At 41.2% G+C, this 22,073-nt stretch overlaps 1 protein-coding gene across 1 annotated transcript; it reads right to left on the reverse strand.

The window, feature by feature from the left end:
• Positions 1-524: 524 nt before the first annotated feature.
• On the reverse strand, positions 525-22,073 carry EXOG (exo/endonuclease G). Its single transcript, XM_080581706.1, has 6 exons — positions 21,884-22,073; positions 20,636-20,785; positions 17,168-17,307; positions 15,444-15,520; positions 12,481-12,595; positions 525-1,111 (listed from the first exon to the last, which is right to left on the reverse strand). The coding sequence occupies exons 1-6, from the start codon at positions 22,029-22,031 to the stop codon at positions 650-652; spliced, it is 1,092 nt and encodes a 363-aa protein (XP_080437832.1). The 5' UTR covers positions 22,032-22,073; the 3' UTR covers positions 525-649.

Genomic DNA, 22,073 nt, shown 5'->3' on the forward strand with positions numbered 1-22,073 from the left:
AATTTGCAGTATTCTACGGGAAGAAGCCTGTTGCAGATGACAACAGTTGACAGCTACTGACATGCTACGGTATCCAAAGCATGCAAGGTCAGCAGAGGTAAGAGACAATGTGTTTTGTTTACCACAACTAACTAAAGACTGTAAGGGATTCAGATTATGCCTTACAAGCCTCTATTAAATGTGTTAAGTATTTCTAAATTAACTTAATTTTAAAAAATCCCAGAAACTACCCCCATTTCTACAGCATCATTCTGAAAGACAATTGCAGGCTGAATTACATTTAGAAATGTTCCTGCTATACTCCCAAGGTGTCTACTGTCTATTTTTATAATATTCCTAGAAGGGATTCCGTACAAACCCCAAGTCTGACGTCCAGCTTGGAAAATAGCACAAAGCCTTTTCTGGAGGTCCTGTAATCTATTCATGCCAAAAAGGGGTCATTTTCATTTCCCACATCTAAATACTGCAGCAAGCCATGTGTGGGCATCGTGTTACACAAGAATGAACATTATCCCAAACCCATCATCTTCCAAATGTTTCTTTATTGTTTTCACAATTCAGAAAAGGATCATTTATAAAGCCCTGTTTTTTGTTTGCCTTCAGCTCCCCTCTCAAAGTACAAACACCAAGCATCTTCCTGAAGAAGTACTCAGCCAGCTTTCCCCTCTCTAGCTGCTGTTTGTTTTTCCTGCAGTAGTTCTTCCTCCTTCTTTTTGTGAAGCTTTAGGAGATACTCATCAGGCTCAATTCCTGCCTCCTTTAACTCTGACATGGCTTTCTCCAACCGGTGCAACGTACGGGCACTCTGCACTTTTCGAGTAGTGATGTACAACGTAAATTCCTTGAAGCCTATCAGTTTACAGGTGTCCACCTCACAGATATTTTTAACATCTCTGGTTTTGTCCACTTGGGGGAAGAAAACTAAACCTGCCATTTTTTCCAGCTCTTCAATATCTACTTGGAACTCAGTCAGCTGGTGACTGAAGCCTATGGGATCATTTGGCACCACAAAAGCCCCCAGCACCAAGGGTTCTTTAGATGTTCTGGTCCGTCTGGCAAGGATCACCTTGTAGAGGTGGGATGGCACAGCTACGTCATCCTTTCCAATTACCTGTCAAAAGAAAAGACACAGATCTTATCAACTGAGGGGAAAAGAGAAGTGAGACCAATCCTACTACCTCTAAAAAGGTGTCACAACACATAACTACACATTGAAATCATGTGCAATGTTATCAGACCAGAAGCTGAGGTGGAAAAGCACAATTTCATTGCAGCTCCTCATATAGCTGGTCAGGACTGGACTAGTCATTCTAGATCTGAATCTCAGACAGAAGAAGCAGGGCAGAGAACAGTTCACTGCAGGGTTGTTTGGCCACCGTTGGTAGAAGACTCTCCCAGAAAGTTCTCTGCATTTCTCATACCGCCGCTGACTTTACATTGCACTATTAAAAGCAACGATGCAGACAAAAGGCCAAAGGATTAGCCAGTCATTGTCTACATATTTGTAAAGATCCAGACCAAGGAGCTCTGGTAGAAGAATGAATTCAACTTAAGTCTCCCAAGCACTTACAAACCAGAGCAACTTCAGTTACAGCTGAAACTGAACTGGAACTGAATCTGAAAAACATATTTGGAACAGGGAGTCAGTCAAGACCCCAGCTCCCTAATCCTCTGGTGCTGATCTGTAAGTGTAGCTGACATGAAGGCATGGTAGAGGTTCTTGTCATGCTGCGTCACACTGTTAACACTTTGAGCGCTGTTTTTAATAACGCTGGGTCTATACGTTTTACATGAATCCTGATCTGACTGCTCCAAATCATGTACCTTTTAGCACCCATTTCAAACCTGCTCTAGCTTACCTTCTGCCAGTCATTTTTCATATCTCTAATACCCTTACACAGGCTGTTTTTACAAGCTGTATTACCTAAGGAAATACATTTTTGAGAGGCTCTGGATATAAAGTACATTCGGTGACTCAGTATCCTGAAGAAAGCCTATCCAAAGAAAATGCATAATTTGATGAATCTACTTCTTCCATGAATTCACTATGATTCAACTTAAGAGCTCGTATGTATTAGATTTCCTGCTGTGTCACTCAGATCAGGATCCAGGAATTTAACTGAAGCACCAGGATGGGATGATCAGGAATCTGACGTCACATAAAGACCACTGCGAACTCACACACGTATGTACACAGAAGATATCCCACCATGTCTCAAAAATTAGTCTCAGGGAAGATACCTACGATCAAAAGTGTAATCTCTCCAGTATTCGAAAAGTGATGCTCATGCATGCATTGTTAGGCTTTTCTTTTTTTTCCTGCAGCGTTGCTGAACTGGGTCTGCCGTGCTGACAAAGTACAACAGGCTCATGCAGGGGAAGTTTCAGTTTTGCATAGCCCTTCTGTATAATCACCCTTCCAGAACTCATGCTTTTATTCTAATGGCAACAGAAGAAAAAGATACAGACTCCCCGCAAGAACTACAAAGGCATCTTGTTTTTACATCAAATCCAGTAATTTGGTAGTATTTCCAGTACTTGCAATACCTGCAGAAGCAAAGACTGCCTATTTGATTTCTGACGGCTTTTGTTAGATGCAGTTAAAACACAATTTCAGAGAAAGCAGGCATTTATTTTGCTGCCACAACTGATCACATTAATTGCAAGTATTTTACAAGCTAAGTTGGTATATCAGTTCAGACATGCTTTGTCGATTTATATATACAGTATAACTCAACCACAGAAGAAATATTTCCTATGCATGCTTTATTCTGATAGTAGTCAGTACTTCTGCAAAAGGAAACACATTTTTTAAATTAAAATTTGACTGTGGGTACTGAAACAAAGTTCACTTCAGTCTATTCCAACCATAAACTATTTTCAGTTACAAATTCTTTCAGTGCTGGACATGCGTCTTCTACCTCTGATGCCAGTCCTTTCAGTCTTACTGGTTAGACTGAAACCAGAGAAAAGCACCTTTAGGAGAAAGGCAAACCTCTAAATACAGAGAATTTATTTCATGCTTTGTACAGCAATGTAGTAGTAACCTCACTACTGTCTCTGGCGAATGTGCTCTTAAGATTTCTTTACTCTGTTACCAAAAACAGAGTATTTCCTCCCCTTCCCTATACTAGGCTGTTTAACAGCATTGCTGTAGTTTACACTTTTCTACAGAAATGATCTTGCTTGTGCCACCAACACTCTCCTAAATAAAGCTCTGCTTAAACATCTAGCAGTGATTGAAAACGGAAAGCAATAAATAAATGCCTTATGCCAAAGTTACTTTCCTTTTCTACGACAGATGTCTTGATAGGGAAATGAGAGCTCCCGAGTGTCAAAGCACTTTACATTTAGCATTCAGTGTGGGTGAAACCACAGTTACAGCTCCTCAGGATCGACTGCATAAATAATCAAAACCGACTGACGTACAGGTAATTTTAAAATACACTGAAAACTACGCTTCGACCCACTGTTATACCTGGTGGGCTACACCGAAATACAAAAACGAGGAGTGTCGGAGTGTAACCTGCTTGAGATAGCTGGCACTCAAACCCGGGAGCACATGCGACGTGTTGGGGGTGGGAGGGAGGGAGCTAAGCAGCATGAAAAGCCCCGAGGGGGAGAGGAGGAGGGGATTCATATTTCTATATTCACCCGAGCACAAGCAGTGACTGATGCTGTTGAAGGCTGGAACTCTTTTTTCCCAGTGGAGAAGGGAGCTTGCAGAGCCTGTGCTGCAGTCCCACCTCCTCCCCGCTGGCAGGGCAGGGCAGAAGAGAAAGAAGGGGCTGTGCACAGCTGCGCTGCACCCTGAAGCTGCTGTGGCCTCCCCAGGGAAGGCAATACTGAGAATAAACCCTGCTCCCCAGATTCCCCTGGGCCAACAACCCCTCCTCAACATCATTCCTGTGCCTGCACTGCCTTCTCCAGGGCTCTTTGCAAACTTTTTCCTACTATAAATACCTGCATAACACCTTGGTCCTCCTTAGCTTTGTCCTCTCCCCTCCTCAACACCTCCCACACGCAAACACACACCAGCATCCTCTGCCTGTCGTATAAAAGACCAGAGGAAGGGTGAACATGTAGCTGGAGCTGCTGGGAGTACCTCCAATTAGGGGATATATATGGCATATGTAAAACAAACAGGTGAATGTGTGTGAGCGAGCTAGCAGAGGGAACAGGGGATTGAGGCTGAGGACTGAGTGGGTGGAGAGAAAGGCGAGGGAATGAACAGAGCTGCACAAAGAGGGGTTAGGTATGAAATGGAAACGCTGAATGCCTGGAGTGGGTGTTAAGGGAAAACAGACCCTGTGCTTATGCGATATTATGCCCCCCCCAAATATATATATATATATATATTCTATGCAAAATAATGCACATTTATGCATTGTATATGAAGTAAAGAGGAAAAGAAGGAAAGAGAGGACGAGTTCCAGAAAAAGGAAGGGTTGGCCTTTTGAGAAAAGCAGTTCTAAAAAACTCAGCTCGGTACAGGCAATGGCCATACGTGTAATTTATGTACCACTTCTGTTCCATGCAAGCTCTCTTTTGAGGATTTAAACAAAATTTAAGGAGTGCACAGGCTTTATACCGTATCCTCTGAGTAGCAATAAACTATTTCTGCAATTACTTTGCTGAGTTCTAATACCGTTAAAATGATTAAGACAAATTCCAGCCTGCCAAATGGCCAGAGTCCATGGCAGCGTCCTCTCCTTACACAAAACGGGGTGTAAAAGCTCTGCCACCAGCTCATTCTGCAGGCAGGGAATACCACCAAAGGAAAACGGAGGGTGCCTCATTTCTCCGACAGACTAAATATGCCTGACAAAAATTTTTCTGCACTTTAACACTTACATGAACCACACACAGGATGCATCACCAGTCAGCTCTGCTGCCAATATGATACAGTGATTCTTGTTAAAAAAAGTGCAGTTCTGGAGCACACCATAATATTTCCATCATTATGCTCTGTGATATACCACAATTTGCCTTTCTCTGGGAGTTGACACAGAAGCTGCAGACGAATGAATCCATATCACTGGCCCAGACACACAGCCCAGCAGCCAGGGAACGAAGCAGTGTGTGATCCTGCAGAAGTGAAGTTTGCAACAGAAGCAACTGGTAAGAAAAACAAACTCGACAAGTCACTTTCTAATGCCACCTAGAGGATTTTCCTACCTAACTACAGCAGCCTGAATCACTACCCTGACCTGTGCCATCCCGTTTATATCAATGCATGCCTAACAGAGGCAGGGAACATATGCCCCTAATGCACGAAAAGGGAAAATGGGTTAAGATTATCCATACAGAAGCTGACTTTGATTTGTGCTCGTCTATCCACAGGCAGCAGACGATCTTTTAGCAATCAATGCCTGCAACAGCTATCTGTCCCAGTTGGAAAAGAGCAACAGTTTTTAATAGTGTATGTGACTCAGAAATATCTCACGAGCTAATACAACAATCTAGAAAATACAGCCGTGGCATATTGAAAATCACTGCTGTCCCACACGCTTTTGCACCCTGCTGAGAGCCGGCCAGACGGAAAGTTTTCTCTATTCCTGTAAACTTTTGCTAAATCTTTCAGATTGTCAACAACCTCATGACAAGGAAAAAAACGCACTCTACCTAAAAGTCCTCTTTTTACAGCAGTAAAAGTACTCCTTTCCCATCATCATTTGGGATACTGATGTGAAGTTTCAGATATGACTTCACTTTTTTTTTTTTGTATTTGTTCAGCATACAAATGTTCACTGCCCTTTTTGGAGCTGCTTATTCCGTTATAGTTTGCTTTGTTCTTGTTTTGCTTGGTGATTTGGTGCTGGCTATAACTAAACTGGCATCATCTAATAATGCAACTTTATGACAATGTCATTTTCAGCATAGTGTTTATTGTGTTTTTTTTTTTTTATCATTATTGACATTCCACAAGTGTGTATAAATTTGTTACACTCAATGTTAATGCCCAATTAAACATGGACAGCAGTCACAAGGACGGGCCATTAAAATGCACACAATTCCTGACATTTAGAGATACTTATATACTGCTAAAACAACAAATATAACAGCAGTTATCCAAACATAAACAGCCCACGTGGACAGACGAAGATGAGGGCAGGAACAACAAGATTTCTTAAAACAGAGAGAATTTAGTGAACTTTGATAAATTCAGTCTCATACCTAAGTCACTGGATGAGGATTCTTCCTAAACTTGTCTTTTTGCATAATATTTTTTGCATAACTATTCTTGCTTGCAGTTTCTTCAATTAGAGGAAGGACAAATTTGATAATACCTGCAGAGCCATTAGGTATCACAATAAAGAATGAAGGCATTTGCTAACAACGGCATCCAGGGTAAATTTAAGCATATGGCATTAAATAATGTCACCTTCATGGGGGTAATTAGATAAAGACAGGAAAAAGCAGTCCCTAAAAATCACAGTTTGGGTTTTATGAGAAAGAAAATTCCATTCTTACATAAACTGCTTAATGGCAGAATACCTGAAAGATTGTATTAGAACAGTAGCAGAACTGTTATTCTTATTAGACTTTTTAAAACAAGCTTTATCATATCTTTGTTTTACATTGTACTTGTTACAGCTGCCCAGAGCAGTAAAAGCCTTATCTTCTTTTGAAAGGGTAGGAATCATTTTTAAAAGTAAGGACTCATGAATGGGAAAGTAGTATTTTGCCACCTAGTGACGAGAAAATGAAAATCAACCACGAAGAGAATTAGCAGAAGGGACTAGCCTTTTACCAGCGAGTGCCAGGTCTCGGCTGGCAATTATCTGAGATTCTTGTAGAACCTGGTAAACAGAAATCACGTTCAATCATGACTTAACTGCCAGCACACGCTGAAGAGTCCTTGCATCAGAGGGTACCATCACAAAGACATTAAAACGATAGCTGCAGATTTTCCCTCTGCACTCCAGTAACCATTTCTTCCATCCCACTCTGTCTTTAATAACCCGATTTTAGAACAAAGCCATGCTGCAAGCCTGGATGGACTGAAAACAGCACACGTACAATTCTCCAGGTAACAACACTCCTACATCTGGCCATTAATGAAATTAAGACGTCCGTCACATTTCTTGAAGTAAAAAGGACATTCCTGTCACCCAAAATAAGACTGCATCTCTCTCTGAAGAGAGGCTTGTTTCATTTTAGCTGTAACTTACAGCATGACACTGACCAGGCCCATCAGATGTTTTATTGTAGATAGTATTCTTCCTGCTGATACGACCCCGTGTTTGACAGTCAGGAGCTCATTATAATTTGATATTGAATTCTATATAGAAGCAGACAATCTGGCAATGTAAAAAAATCCCGTTCCTATCAGTATAATTTGTTTACTTGATTGTTGTGACAGCTTTAACCGCCTTCACTCCAATTCCTTCTGGATTTGTGTTACGCAGCACTGATTCTGCTGATAGTGTTTTTTCCCCAGTATTTGGGAGAACTCCATCAGATAGCACTGAGAAGAACTGAATGTTGTGAAGGCAGTTCTGGTAATACAGAAAACATTACAGATAAAAACATATTAACGAACTGTTACAAAAATGCACAACTGAGTTCTCCAAATGTATGTACTTCTGAAAAATTTGTTACGGCCATTTTGCTATTCCAAATCTTTGGCAATCTTAAAAAATAAATGAAAAAAAGAAACAAGAGATGGTAAAAAAGCTGTGCCTAAAAACACAATTACAGCATTAAAGGACACCCTCCGCCCTATTTTTTTTTTATTTTAATAGAGAGGATGCGTATAGGCATTCCAATCCCATATTTACGTGATGACAGACTACTACTCCCACAAAATCCATTTAGGTTATACTCAACACTGAGTCCACTACAGCCCCTATCACCACTCTTCCTATAATAAAAGAACCTTCAGCAGGGGTACAGTGCTAAATAAAAGCAACCCCATAAATCTACCCTGCACCTTTGGTGTCTCTTCTCCTCCAATCTTAACCCAGCGTCTATTATTTTCACTTGTACATCACGTCTAAATTTAGGGCTGACAGCGCTCTGGTCATTTACACCAGCTGATCTAGTAACTACCCATTTGAACGTAGGTTTTATGGGACGTGTATAATGGACCTACATCCCCTAGGTGGCTGTGCAGCCTTGAGCACATTTGGCAAAGCCCCAGTAGTCCCCAGGTTTATTTCTTCCTTTAACAAAGATGCCCGCTCTCCTGGCTAAGATACTATAGGGGAATCTCTACCACTTCTGAAAGCTGACTGGGGAAACCATAAAGTACCATCTTATATTTGAGAGGTGCAGTTTGTGTCCCAGGGACTTGTTTGCCACAGAAATAGATGACAAGTAAGTGTATTTTCTGGTTCAGCTGTTGTGCAACTCAGGCCCAGCTTAGGAAAGGATCCATTCCATTTTGAAAATTAAACCACAAACATGATTCCAGTATGAGCTCACTAAAAAGTACCGGAAAATGTTGTCTTCAAGCAATAAACAAAGCGTTATCTAAACCATAGTTTCTTTCATAGGAAACCTTTCTCAAATTAAACGTTAACTACAGTGGCATAGGGAATAAGAGAGCGGAGGGTTGAGCACAATGCGGCAGAATTACTGCAAAATTTGTATTTCCAACTCCAAATCTGCTGACAGAGGAAAATCACTGAAGTGACAGTCACTGGAGAACAGCAACGTACAAAACGAGACAATGTCATTTTGATTCAATCTGGACGAAGACGAAAAACCTGCATCTGCCTCTCCAATGACACAGAACAGATTTTTCCTGTTGGCATTCTATTTTACGTATATTCTCAAAATGTATTTTTCAGATACCAAGCGTGGTCATCAATCTACTCTTTGCAATAAAAGCCACTGCTGGAGACAGATGAAATGACAGAACATATCTGAGGATACAGCAAGTTCAGCCAATAGATAGAACAACGCTGGCATCTAAGGAGTTCAAGGTTAATTCCCTTTCTGGAATTAAACAGCAAATGGTACCAGAGTCCAAGCAGGAACTGGGAACAATGCCATGACCGATGCTCTGTTTTTCCTCTATAGTGATCTAAAAATAACCTTTTTGGATGTCTGATGAGAAAAACACCAGCCTGTAAAGCCACGGATACATATTTCATCACTCCTTTAGCCAAAAAACAAGGGAACTACAATTGAAGAGATGAACTGAAGCAAATCAACGGGGACACATTCACTGTAGTACTTCTATGTTTTCTTTTTCCACGGCTCTAGTCTTGTAGGATGAGAACAACATCAGAAAGGAGCTCAGCCTTAACAGTTACGTTGCCAGATTACACGTTGCGGGTTTCAGCACTTTGGTGTATACTACAGCACTTTTCCCTAAACAGCACATACAAAGAAAAAGGACACTTCCCACATCAGCTTCATAAGCCCAAACAATGAGGAGTAAAAGCCTTTCATTTCTAAGTCATTTGTTTGAACCTTACAGAGTTTGCTCCTGAAAGACAGCTAAGAGGTACCTTCCTGTCTCGTTCAGCTGCGAACTCTTTTAAGTGTTCTCGTTTTAGGGGCAGAAGCCCAGACTACCAAAATCAATGGCGATGACAGCAATTGTGTATGTTTGAAAAGAACTTCTCCTCACTGTTTTGACAGGTTGTGTTCCCTCTTCTAAGAGTACGTGTTGATGGATGGAGGAAAAAAAAAAAAAAATCAAAACCACAAAAAAAATCCCTCGACACTCTACTCTGAACTCTCTCTCCCTAAAGGAGGACTCCAATGGCAAACAAAGGCACTTATGCTATAAAGAAATCTCACAATAAACAAATTCTCGGCCTGCATTTATTTATGCTTAGGAGTGTACCCAAACAGGATCCAGCTCAAATAATTGCATATTCAACCCAAACTAGCCTTCCCCTTTCCACAATCAACATTTTATTTTTCCACCTGCTGACAGCATTATCTGTTCTTAAATACAGCTTAAATACAAATCAATCTATATAATGAATCTCATCCTAGGAAGCTGACCGAAGGATTTATGAATGGCCAAATGGCGAAATGAACACGTTGAGTATGATCGTTCCACCCTTTCCAACTCCACACTGAACTTCACTTCATAGTTTATATTAAGACCAAAACTGATAAAACATTCGTAAAAGACCAGAGTTGTCATCAAACCCAAAGATGATGAAGACATCTTGGCAACAGACAAGAACAGAACGATATGATAATCAAAGCAGCACGGACATTTTGTGCAACTATTATTCCAGCACCAGATCCTGGTATCGAGTTACTTTGAATAAAGGCAGTAAGATGCAGTGCCTGCCCTTATTTTTATTTTACCTGGGGAATGCTAACGTTTACATTTCAAAACCAAAATGTAGAGCCATAACTGTTTTTCAGAAAATGTAATCTTTCCTCTTTTAAGTAAACACTTTCTCTAGAGAAAAAAAGTAGATAAAGACGAGCAGTATTAAACCAAAACGGTTGATAGATGCAGTTGATAAATGATTCAACTGCTTCCTGGAAAATCATTTTACCCTATACAATTTTCAAGTCTGCTCAGGATTTTTAGCTCTTTGCAATGTAAGACTAAGCTGTATTTTTAAGGATAAATAAATGAAGTATCTTGACAACTACAAGGAAACAAATTCCAGCAAGCTATGTGCAAACCTGGAGAACTCTTACGGTACCATTCTGCATGACAGTAAGCCAAATGTTCAGCTTGACACTGTTGAAAAGGAACATTTCCCTTCTGCTCCCAGCTACGTGGTTTTGCCACATATCTCACAGTGTCACCGGTACATGCCGGACTCCTCTGTGTGCTGAGGTATCTTTCTATAGCAGCAGAAAAAAAGCCAAGGAAACAAACAAAAACAACCTGGTGTGGATGGACCTCTATTGCACTACTTCACTAAGTACCTTGTGGAAGGATGTGCCAATCAGCACCTGCACACAAGGTAAAAGGCTGCAAAGTATAACGGGCAGTAGCGAAGACAGCCCTCTCCCCTTAGGTGGCAAGGAACCAGAGCCAGAGTAAAGTCACCCTTGCCACTAACTTGTCGTGTGACACTGGTCATATCCTTTAGCCATGATTTACTACTTGTCCCCTTGAAAATAAGCACGGTTGTCACCTTCCTCACAAAGATACGGTGAGAACTGAAGGTTGCAACTGCCACCCGACATGAAAAAGATGAATTATAATTATTGCATTTTCATGTGCGTAACATAGGACTGTCTGAGAAACAAACAAACAAAAAAAGAAACAAAAACCAAAGCAGTGATTTCATTACAGTCAAGGTTATAGACTTGTGGGTGATATAAGGGATAGCTTTTAAAGACGTAAACAGGTAAAAGTGAACAGGAAAAATTACGTTCTGTCACGACTGAGTTCCAAGTTCAATCAAACAGAACTGAATGTGCATTTACAACAGAGAAATAGTGCCTAAATCTTTCTGCTAAACAAGCTAGCATTGAAAGCTGAACATCTTTCCCTTTTGTCTCTCTCATATCCCTCAGCTACAGAGGCTTTTTTATAGCAAGCTCGTTCATTGCTCCTCAGAGAACTAGCTGGACAGCTGAATCACTCGCGAGCTGAAGCTGCAGTTCATCTGAGCACTTATTTTCACAGAGAAGCGTTTTTTCAAGAGGTACAGAATATTGTATTATTTGCATTATGCTTGCTAGCATCTAACAACTGAAAGCAGCAATAATATGTCATTACAGTAGGGGCAGAAGAGCATAGTAAGGTTTTCGAGGAACCTTACAGATCCTACAGATGCCTAAAAGCATGCTTACAAGAAGTCACCACAAGCAACAGTAAATTCACCTCTCAACATGATAACCTTTCCTGTTTGTTCTATCAGTGATTGTTTCTAGAGACTGTGCCTGATCAAACACCTATCTTCAGAGTATTTAAAGCAAATAATAAAATGGGGGACCAAAAGAGGTACCAGTACCATGGACAAGCAATTATATTGCGTTCACCTAAAAACTACCAAACTTGAATGAAGTCTTCCAACTGACTTTGGTGTTCTTAGAGAAGGCCTTGCAACTGGGATTTTAAGTGATGCATATGGGGTACCACCAAGCAACTGCTTTTGAAATTGCTTTTAGCGGAACACAGGCACTGCAATCCCCTAAACAGGTTTGAGAAACCCCCACTACCTTTGTAGCGCACTGTTTCTAAAAAATACTTTAGTGACTGCATAGATGCATTCAAATCAGCAAAACCCACTAACTCTCTGCTCAGACACTGTCAAATATAAGTCAGAAAACAGTTTTACTGCAAATCGTGAAGACGTTCAATAGTTCTCTCAGTGTAAATAAAACAAATTATTTTAAAATGATATTTTTAACATGTAGGCAAGATATTTCCAATGAACTAGTCCCAAATACTATTGGACATATTGTACATAGTGAGATGTTTAACTTTGTTTTATCAAGCTACAGAGATATCAGACCTGTTCTTAAATTTTAAATAGTAATTTTAAAAAAGTATAACTACTGCATTATTAACCCAGCAACGTATGTACATACCTGGTAAGTAACACTCTTCTTTCCGTCATCATTTGTTTGAGGCAAGGTCAGAGGTCCAGAAACTACCCAAACATCCTCAAATCTCTCGGTCAATTCCCGACAGTACATTTCCATTCTGAAACATATTTGTCAGACTGAGTAGAGCCAGCTGGGAAAACTTAACGCAACAAACTTCAAAACAGACTATGAAGGGCAAGAGGACTTCTCCACGCTCACACAACTGATTCACATGCCAAAGAAGGTAAACCACAGGCCCAAGTCATACTTCCCTCTTGTTCCAGTTTCACTTATGTACAGATAGGCATGTGTTATCACGCACATCTGAAAATGATTTCTGTAGCCTTGCCACCTAACTTGAAAATCTGAATTCTCAACTTACTCCCACACCTGACACCAGAAAGATAACTATTGGTTAGATTAGCAAGACACTTGTTTTAAACAGGCTGTGGCATTCTTAATTCAAATGGTTCTACCACGTTACTGGGTTTGTATGCATCCCCCAAGGAATTAATGTCCTGAATAAGCAGCTCTCTCTGTAGCTCAAAGAACTTTTAGAGTTACTATGTGCCATTCCTACTAAGTCTACTTACTGCTTATTTTGATATGTAACTAATTAAAAATAGTTACTCCAAAAATGTTAACACTGTTTTTGTTTTCTAAACTAACTGATACAGTTTACAACATAAAATACTTCTCCAAACAAAAAGGTTTCTGGACCACACCTTTATTACAGAAAATGGGAGCTTGTAGCCACTCTGATCTAACATCCCAGGTGTTACAGAAATTACATAAAATGAGTACCTACTGGGCCTTTACTAAAGACAGAACTGTACCTCACTCAAATGGACAACAAGACCAGAAAATGAGACAGAGAACTCCAGCTAATCTGGCTGCTTGTATGGGGGAAAGTTTCACCTCCTTCTCCCTCCTGTTCCTCATACCTCTTACTTGGGCTACCTTTAGCACTCCTCACCTGTCCATAACCCTGAACAAAACCAGACTTTTTTCCTCTGATGGGTTAGTGAGTCAAAAAAGCTCACACAAACCAGAATTAGCAGGAATTAGCCCATCTTTCTTTGGTGATAGTGCGCTGCCATGTGACAAGCCAAAGCACTGACCACAGGCTAATTTTTTTTTTCTGCTGTTAGCTTTGCTTCTAAGTAGCTCAGCTCCTCTGGACGTCTCCCTGCATGGCAATACAAACACCACCTGGCACAAGGGAAGAAGGAGAATAAAAGCAGCTAGGGAACAGACTGCTGTTAGAGGCAGCAGGGACAGAGATCAGACTACAGGGACCATGAAGTTACACTCAAGACAGAAGGGAAGAAAGAAGCATGTTGGTAGGAAGAGAATGACAAATAAACAGTTAGACCACATCAAGAAACCAATCTAACAGTTTACTAACAGCTTCCTGAAAGACAGTCCTGCAGTCTCCTTTCCCCCTGCTCCCCTTGCCTGCCCCAGCTGCACTGTCCTACTCCATCTTCTACGTTGGCTCTAGCGTTCGTCTCACCAGTTGATCCAATTTTCTAATCTGGCAGAAATGCAACAAACCAAACCAAAACGTGGATCAGTTTAACTGGGTTAGTAAATGGCGTCGACTCGCTGTAAAGTAAGGCATGTATCAGAGCTGGAACTGGGAAAGCAGCAAAAACACGCAGCTGGAGGGCAAACACCACTTTAAAAATCATCAGACTGTTAAACTGTCTGAGCTGTACTGTCTGCACCTCAAAAGACAATTCAAGAAGTGATTAAAATAAAGAAAGGAAGAGAGTACTGAAGACAGGAAGGGATACAACACACACGAAGCGCAGTATCCTTAAAACTACATATCATTTAAAAAGTGACTGACAAAACAAGTGACACAAATATCTGGCTTGTGTACTTAAACTGTGGGGATAAGGTGCTGGGGTTAGGAGAAAGTGATAACAGCAGCTTAAACTGCAGGGCTGATAGTGCCAGGGAAAATTCCTAAACGCTCCCCATGATTTCCTGATCAGGCACCAATCCTGCTCCAGAGAAATAAGGAGGGTTTCCAGCCTTAAACTGGTACCAACGCTTAGCTTTGGTACAAGGAAATTTTATGCTCAAACACTTGAGGTATTAAAACAAAACAGAAACATCTCTTAAAATGTTATAGCATTTTATTTGTCTATAAAATAGTGTAACCTTACTGAATGCCTCATATGATTTTATATGCATTCTTGTAAAACTGGAAAGCAGGTGTGTGTCGTTGAACGATGATGCATTTCTGATATACTTTTAGTACAATACTGTACACGATTTTGCCAACCTTCCCTTGAGTGAGCCTTGTGAAATTCATCATTCTCCCCTCCTGTTTCTGAGTCTTCACATTCTTTAAGCCCTATGCAAGAAGCACAGAATGAATGCTCGTTTTATTAGGCTTTTTTTTCTGCTCAAGGGAATGAAAGAATAAAAACCGTACATAAAGAAAGGTAAGATTTACTTCCACTCGCTTCACCTCCCAGCTGATCCAGCCAGCATTCACAAACAACAGAGAACTTGCCTGACTGCTACTTGGAAGCCAGCACTCCAAGAAATACCTAAAAAAGACCTGGAGTAGTCACAGCTCAGCAGGGAGCACTCAGTTCTCCTATTCAAAGTGAACAGATGTCCACGTACAGAGATGGGGATACTCTGATACTGGAAGTGCTTTTTTGGAGACGTTAAAACTAGATCTAAACCCCTTTCCCTGCTCCTACTTATTTTTCCTCAAGGACAGAAATGTTAAGCCTGGTACCTTTACCCACATCAGCCAGAATAAATGATTTTATTCTAAGTAAACGCCCTGCAGGGTTTTCCTGAACAAAGAACTAAAGCAGTCATTATACTGCTCTTGCATTGTGAGTACTGTGAGTTACCTTTCAGAGAAGGTTGACATGATCTCTACAGATAGCCCGATATTTTTCATTTAGTTAGTTCCCTTATAAGCAATTGCTCACCTGTTCCAAAATCCAGCATTATTTTCATAATTCTGAGGCACAATGTTAGAGAGATAAAATGTTTCAGCCATAGCTCTCTGCATGAAGAAAGAAAATAGCATCATTTCATTGAAACATCTGAGCTGTAAACACATTTTAAAAGTTTTTGGATCAGAAGCCATTTCTAGTTTAATTTTACCATTATCAAAATAAAAGGTCAGACAAGACCTGAGTCAGAATATCTACAAAAACATTTTGGAATAAGAGGTGTAAAACTGAGGAGCAAACCTTGCAAATTAGATCTACTTTTTTTTTTTTTTTTTTGACAGAAACACAGTATAAGAATGTCCAATTCTAGAGGTACAGTAGTAATTGTTAACATGCTAACAGACTACCAATTCTGTAATGTCTTTGGAAGCAACTAGATACTCTTTATTATGAAGAGGACAATGCTTTCACTTGTGCTTTTCATTTATTTGAGTGATTAATCACCAGCTTTTTCTTTCTGTTAGAACAAAAGATAGAATATTCACCTCTATCTTACAATTTTGCAAATACATAAGGTGCAGGTAATGAAATGACGAGACCATGATATGCCAACACCTACATACCTGTTTAATTTTATGCTTTAAAAGTGTCAGAAACCTCTCTGAGTTGAAGCTTTACGTATCTCCAGATGTAAGGGATCTGGGGCTAAACAACTACACGTATGCAGGAAAATACAGTGAAAAAAAAATCCAAAATCTTAACCCAGAATCTTCACAGGTTCTGTAGCTGTCAATGTTTTTCAGATACTTCATCAAAATGAAGGAGCTGACAGAACTGTTTAGAGTAATGGGCAAACACTGCCTGCACTAATTAAACTGTGAAATTAAGGTTTTATAACCCAGTATTGGAAAGACTGTATTATCTCACTGCATTTCAAACCAGGTAGAGAATCTCTCTGTGCAGGTAGCTCATCTGCTATAGCTCCACAGCTAACTCAAATAACCTCCCACCAAGATGCTTCTAGTAGAAATAAAATGACTGGTTCTTTGATCTGATACATGCCAGGGTGCTGTCAGTGCCCCAGAGCATACTACTCTGCAGAGCAGAAATACAAATTCAAACTGCTTCTTAATTGACAAATTGCCTGCATTAGGCACATTTCACATGAGGGTCCAATAAATCCAAGGCTGCTTTGTTAGTCAGCCAAGGCATTAGGGCATGCTTTTCTTACAACTCAAACAAATGGCAGGTGAGGACATTTTATAGACTGAAAGAACTATGGCAAACAGGTTCTAATTTACCTCGTGCACATTGCCAGAAAGGAAAAAAAGGTTTTTAAATCATCCAGTCAATCCTCTTGCCAATGTAGAACAGTACTTAACAGTATCTTTGCTTTGCACAATCTAGCCTTAAACATTTCAGCACCTGCTGGCTGAAATGAAGTCATCTCTCCTCGTCTCCCTTTGACTGAGCTTCAGAAGACACTTGTGAGGTTTGGCTGGTGAAGGTTCGCACCTTCTTTGTTCCCATTTGAGACTCTAAATTTCGCTCAATTTAGACACCTGAATTAGACTGCATGAGCATCCTACAGCGCTCAGTCAAGAACAGACCTTGTAAGCCCGAGCTCAGGTCTGTGCTTCAACAACGAGGCCATATTCCATGTCAAAACAAACAGCGAAAGGAACATCAGACATCACTCTTAAGGGTCTTTTTACCCTTTTCTAACCGATAAACACAAATTAAAAAAAAACTCCTACTGTTGAAAATTTGTTATCTCCTGCTGGTGCCATGTGTCCTCGCGACCACCCGCTCCCAAGGTAGTCTTCATTGACGGCACTGAACATTAGAGGGATGTTAGGATCTGGTCTGAATTTACAGTGCCTTCGGTCTGCATTGCCTAAGAAATAACACACTAAGTTGTTATCATTAAACTATCAACAACAAGACATCTCACCAAACTGCCCATGGTTAAGGATTCAACACAGTAATCTGAATATTTTTCTCCTCAGCCATACGAGACAAGAACTCTACTTACAGATCCATGCTCCAGTTCCTACATTCCTTCCCACTACCCTTCCCTACTACAGACTACGTTTACTGTTTCATAGAGAAAAACAAAAGCAAAATAGTTTACCCTTATCATAGAGGCCAACTAATATTAAAGGCAAGTCTGATAAAGATATAAACCAGTATAGATTCTCTTTTTAGGACAATTAAGATTTACAAATCTTCACTGGAAGCTGTTCCATTTTTTAATGTTTGAACCACTACAAGCATTTCGTCTTTTACCAAGTCTAGCCTGGAAGTGGAACGGCTGTATTTTATAAAGTTACCATTGGTAATAAAGCCTTTCCAGAGAACATCATTTCATTTGTTCTTCATGTGCATAGAATTAAGTGAAGAGCTTTCCTGCCCCTCTCTACGATTCCCCTGCTGCCTTTCCAGACATTTGGAAATGATGTACAAAAAATGACCAGGCTTAAGCCTTCTGTAGGACTGTTTTTATTTTTATTTTTGCAGAGGGTTGTGGGAGGAGTTAACTGAACTGTTCCAGAGATGGCAGCCCACACTAAGCTGCTACCTCTGCCAGGGTGCCTGTGGCTTCTTTCTAGATTTCCTGGGCATACACCTTTTTGTGTCCTTGCACTCTGTCAAGTCCCAGTCCGCTCCTTGGGAAAGAAGTTACTCAGAGCGGGCTGCAACTTTGAGAAAACTTCATCCCAAACACAGGCCACTTCCTTGAAAAGGTGATGGCCAGGAAACTTGCATGAATTATTCTGGCACTGACAACCTCCAACAAGACACCATTTTTCTTAGGGAACAGCCTTGGATCCATCCACGAACACCCATTACGAGCAAGGTGTCCCAGGGAGGCAGCTGAGGGACACCCAAGGGCTGACTTGGCTGTGTTTGTGCAACAGGGACATGCAGGTGGGGGGAGAGCTTCGAGCACCATCACTGTTGTCCACATTTTTTTTTCCAAACGCCAATATAATTCAAAGTGTCCCCAGCATACTGATTTTTCTTCATAAAATTCAGGGTGTCAGGCACAATTTCACACGCGCAATATAGGGGACCATTACATGTTCTCTTTTCATTCAAGCATGAACCAGGGCCTGTAGACACAAGAATTTTCCTCAAACTTGGCACTTCATAAAGTACTTTCTCTTGCAATAAAACGTGAAGGGCAATTCTCAATGATTACCACTGTTAGTTGTTAAAGTTAGTCTTCTACAGCTGACTGTGCATATACATTCAGTGATATTACTGAGTGCATACACACCCTATGCATGCTGTGCTCCATGCTCTTCACTTGGCAGCTTCTCTATCCGAGAATATCTAAGGACCACAAGAAAGAAGGGAAGGAGTGGGAAATCAGCATATATATTGATAATGTATATTGGGAACCAGTGTCTGTAAGCAATTTCCTCTTCTTCACTGGCCATCTGTGCATATGCCCATGGAGGTAATGTCAAAACAGAGAGGTGGTCAGAGCATCTTTATGCAGTGCAGGTAGAAGGAAGGAGCTCTCACTTTTCTTTTTTGGGGTAAAGAATGTGGTACGATACTTTAACACAGGATCAACGCTTAGGAAGCAACACCGATGATGTTATCAGCATGCAAAGCAACAGAATTATCATTTTAAAAAAAATGACACTTCATCTCAGTATTTAAGACAAAGCACAAAGCATAATTTATCAATAAACTTGAAAAATGGAAAATATATCATGATTTATTCTCTGTCCACTGCTTTGACCTCATTTACATTTAAAGCTAATGTCTTCCCATTGTGTTACTTAAACGCTTAAGTTCTTAACAACACCCTTCCCCACTTTTTTTTCTTTACATCACACAGTTTAAAACCTCCAGTACTTGGAAGGTTTTTGTGACAAATACCCTGAACAACACAGGTATGCCCCAAACCTCGCAGTAGCTCTCAGATATAAGTCTTGAGCTGAATGTCTCAAGATGCTTATTTTCAATTTGCAGTTAGATGTATCTGATCATTTGGAAAAAGTTTTAACAATTTAACTTTTAAGGCCTGCTTGAAAGTAAGCCTGGAACTACCGCTCTCTTCTCAGAAAGAAGAGAAATCAATGATGCTACTTAGGGGTGGGTTATAAATATTTTCAGGATCGTGCTTTTAATTTTGAAAGGTAATTTGAAGATAGTGATAAAGATATATTTAGAGGGCTACTGCTTTCATAAAACATTTTATAATTATGCAGTTACCTCCATTACTAATAATTCACCTTATAAAAGCTGAACTAATGTTATAAACTTGATTTATAATGACTGTATACCATTCACATTTCACTCAGCACTGACAGCAAAAATCACTACGCCTGTCTTGCATAAAGAACAGGGAAGAGACTATTAGATAATGCACATCAGAAAATACAACAGAACTGCATCAGAGTAGGTAATGACTGCAGCGAGTAGGTATGCATTATCTAGCTTTGAACAATTATAACTGTTGATGCCCTCTGCTCCACTTTTATCTCAGAAACACAGATTCATCTTTTCTTCACATTCTGAGCAAATCTCTTCAAGATCTATAGGTGAAACAGTCTAGCTATTAAAGGCATTGACTCATCTGGGGCAGTGCCTCAACTGACATAAACTGTCGCACAGAACTAACTACGCTAGCTAAGGAAGCAAGAACAATTTGAGGGACTTGAGCAATGAGACTGAACTTTGCAGGTCTGAATAACGTAAGAAGCTTAATTTTCAATTTTACTTTTTATTTTCTCTCCATTCACGGTTATTAGAGGGAACATGACTTAGAATGTTTACACTGATTCAGCTATACTAATCTGGTGCTTTTATACTGTTTCATAAACTCACAACAGAAATTTCTCCTGGAAGGTAGCTCTAGTTCTTCTTCACTCCCCTGTCACACTCAGCCCTTGGGCTGTGTCTTGCAGACCTGTCATACGTGCAATACTAGACAAATCCCAGCAATATAAGGAATACTGAAGAGACCTGTCAACCAGCAGTGACAGATCTCTTTTAATTCACTAGCAACATCACCCTTAAAACGTAACAGAACTGACAACCACTCAGAGGCCTGCTGCCTCCAGAAAGATTGCGAATAGGTGGAAAAAGCCATACCTCGAGATCACTACAGGGTTTTTCTCCCAGCCTGCTCCTGGGTCCACCTCCTGTGAACTGCAAAACCCATTCTCTGTGCTGTAAATCTACGTAAATAAACACCTACATACCCAGTGTCTTCTGTTTGGAAATATGTTCAATCACCCATCTAGGCACGCGTTTTGCCTGATCATAAGACAGTGCATGATTTGTGTAACATCTGGTCTCTGTTCCAGCTTCAGGGAATCCATATTTTTCCAGCAGAGAGTCTTCTACTGGTTCTAAGGAGAAAAATAAACAGAAAATAATCCAAAGATGAAATGTGATCAGAAACAAGACAGTAAGAAAAGCATCTTGTTGGATGTAAATATACTGTATAGGGAACTACTTGAGGTTACTGCCACAATTAAAGACAAAAATAATTAAGAAAGCAATCCAGTGAAACTTTCTTCCATCAAAAACCAGCTGTGCTTTCCATCATGCCCTCACAGGAGGATCTGAGCTCCAGGACTAACTCATTCACTGTAATGCCTGCACACATCCACTTAGCAATCACCCTGGGCTGTCCTCTACAGGAGAAACTATCAGATATTTAGGGACGCATCGGCCAAAGAGGAGTTAAGGACACAGGATATCAACACACAGATTTCCCCTTTCAGAGACTCAGCCAGAAATCAGACTCCTCCTTGCAAATCACAGTGTGTTAAGTACAAGTCCTGCTATCACTAGGAATAGTTACACTCTGCTGAATGAACGAAAACTTCACTGTAAGATTTTTTTTACAATATTTTTATCTCATGGAGGAATATTCGCATCCACCTTACTCACTTTTAAAGCCTTCAAACTACAGAGAAATACATTCACTGCCACCAGACCCTGAGGCACCCCCAAAACCCCCTCCCTACAAACCTGAAACCCCGGGGGAAACGGGGAGAAAGGGATGAAATATATTTACGGCCTGCCCGAACTGTGGGTTTACAAGTAAACATATGTGTACGTGTGCATGCTGTATCTTTACACAGACATGCCGAGTGACCAGACCACGCAGGGCTGCTGCAGCTGCCCACAGGGGCAGCCACCCTGTCAGCTGCAGGCACCCGCTCTCCTCACGCACCACTTGGCTGCGAGCGGGAAGCCGCGTTTATAAGGCTATTTTCAGCCCTGAATCCCCAAAAATAACATCCCTCCGCCCTCCCTTGCCCCCTTCGGGCCCTCCACGGAGGAAGCAGCCAGGAAAAAGCAGCTCCGAGGGGGAACGGAGCGGCTGCGGGGCACGGGCGGCCGTGGAGAGCGCGGCCGCGCTGAGGCGGCGCCGCTCCCGCCCCGCGTCGCGCTACGGCTCCGCGGCTCCCCGCGTCCCCTCAGCCCCCGGCTCTTACCCTCCGGCAGGACCCGCTCGGGGGCCGGCTCCGGCTGGCTCTGGCTCCGGAGAAGCCGCCAGGCTGCCCAGCACGACGCGGCAGCACCCGCCGCGGCCCCGCAGACGAAGCCGCCCAAAAAGCGGCGATGGCGGGGCAAGGCCGCCATGGCGGACGGAGGGAGGGAGGATGGCGGCGCCGCGCTGCGCTA

Source organism: Anser brachyrhynchus, assembly GCF_964034855.1.
Source record: "Anser brachyrhynchus genome assembly, chromosome: 2".
Taxonomy (NCBI): Eukaryota; Metazoa; Chordata; class Aves; order Anseriformes; family Anatidae; genus Anser; species Anser brachyrhynchus.

Coding starts and splice junctions, on each gene's coding strand:
- EXOG (XM_080581706.1), bottom strand. CDS start 22,031: ATGGCGGCCTTGCCCCGCCATCGCCGCTTTTTGGGCGGCTTCGTCTGC. Junction 17,308..20,635: donor TTCCAAACAGAAGACACTGG/GTATGTAGGTGT, acceptor GTTATTTCTTAG/GCAATGCAGACCGAAGGCAC. Junction 12,596..15,443: donor AATGCTGGATTTTGGAACAG/GTGAGCAATTGC, acceptor AATATGTTTCAG/AATGGAAATGTACTGTCGGG.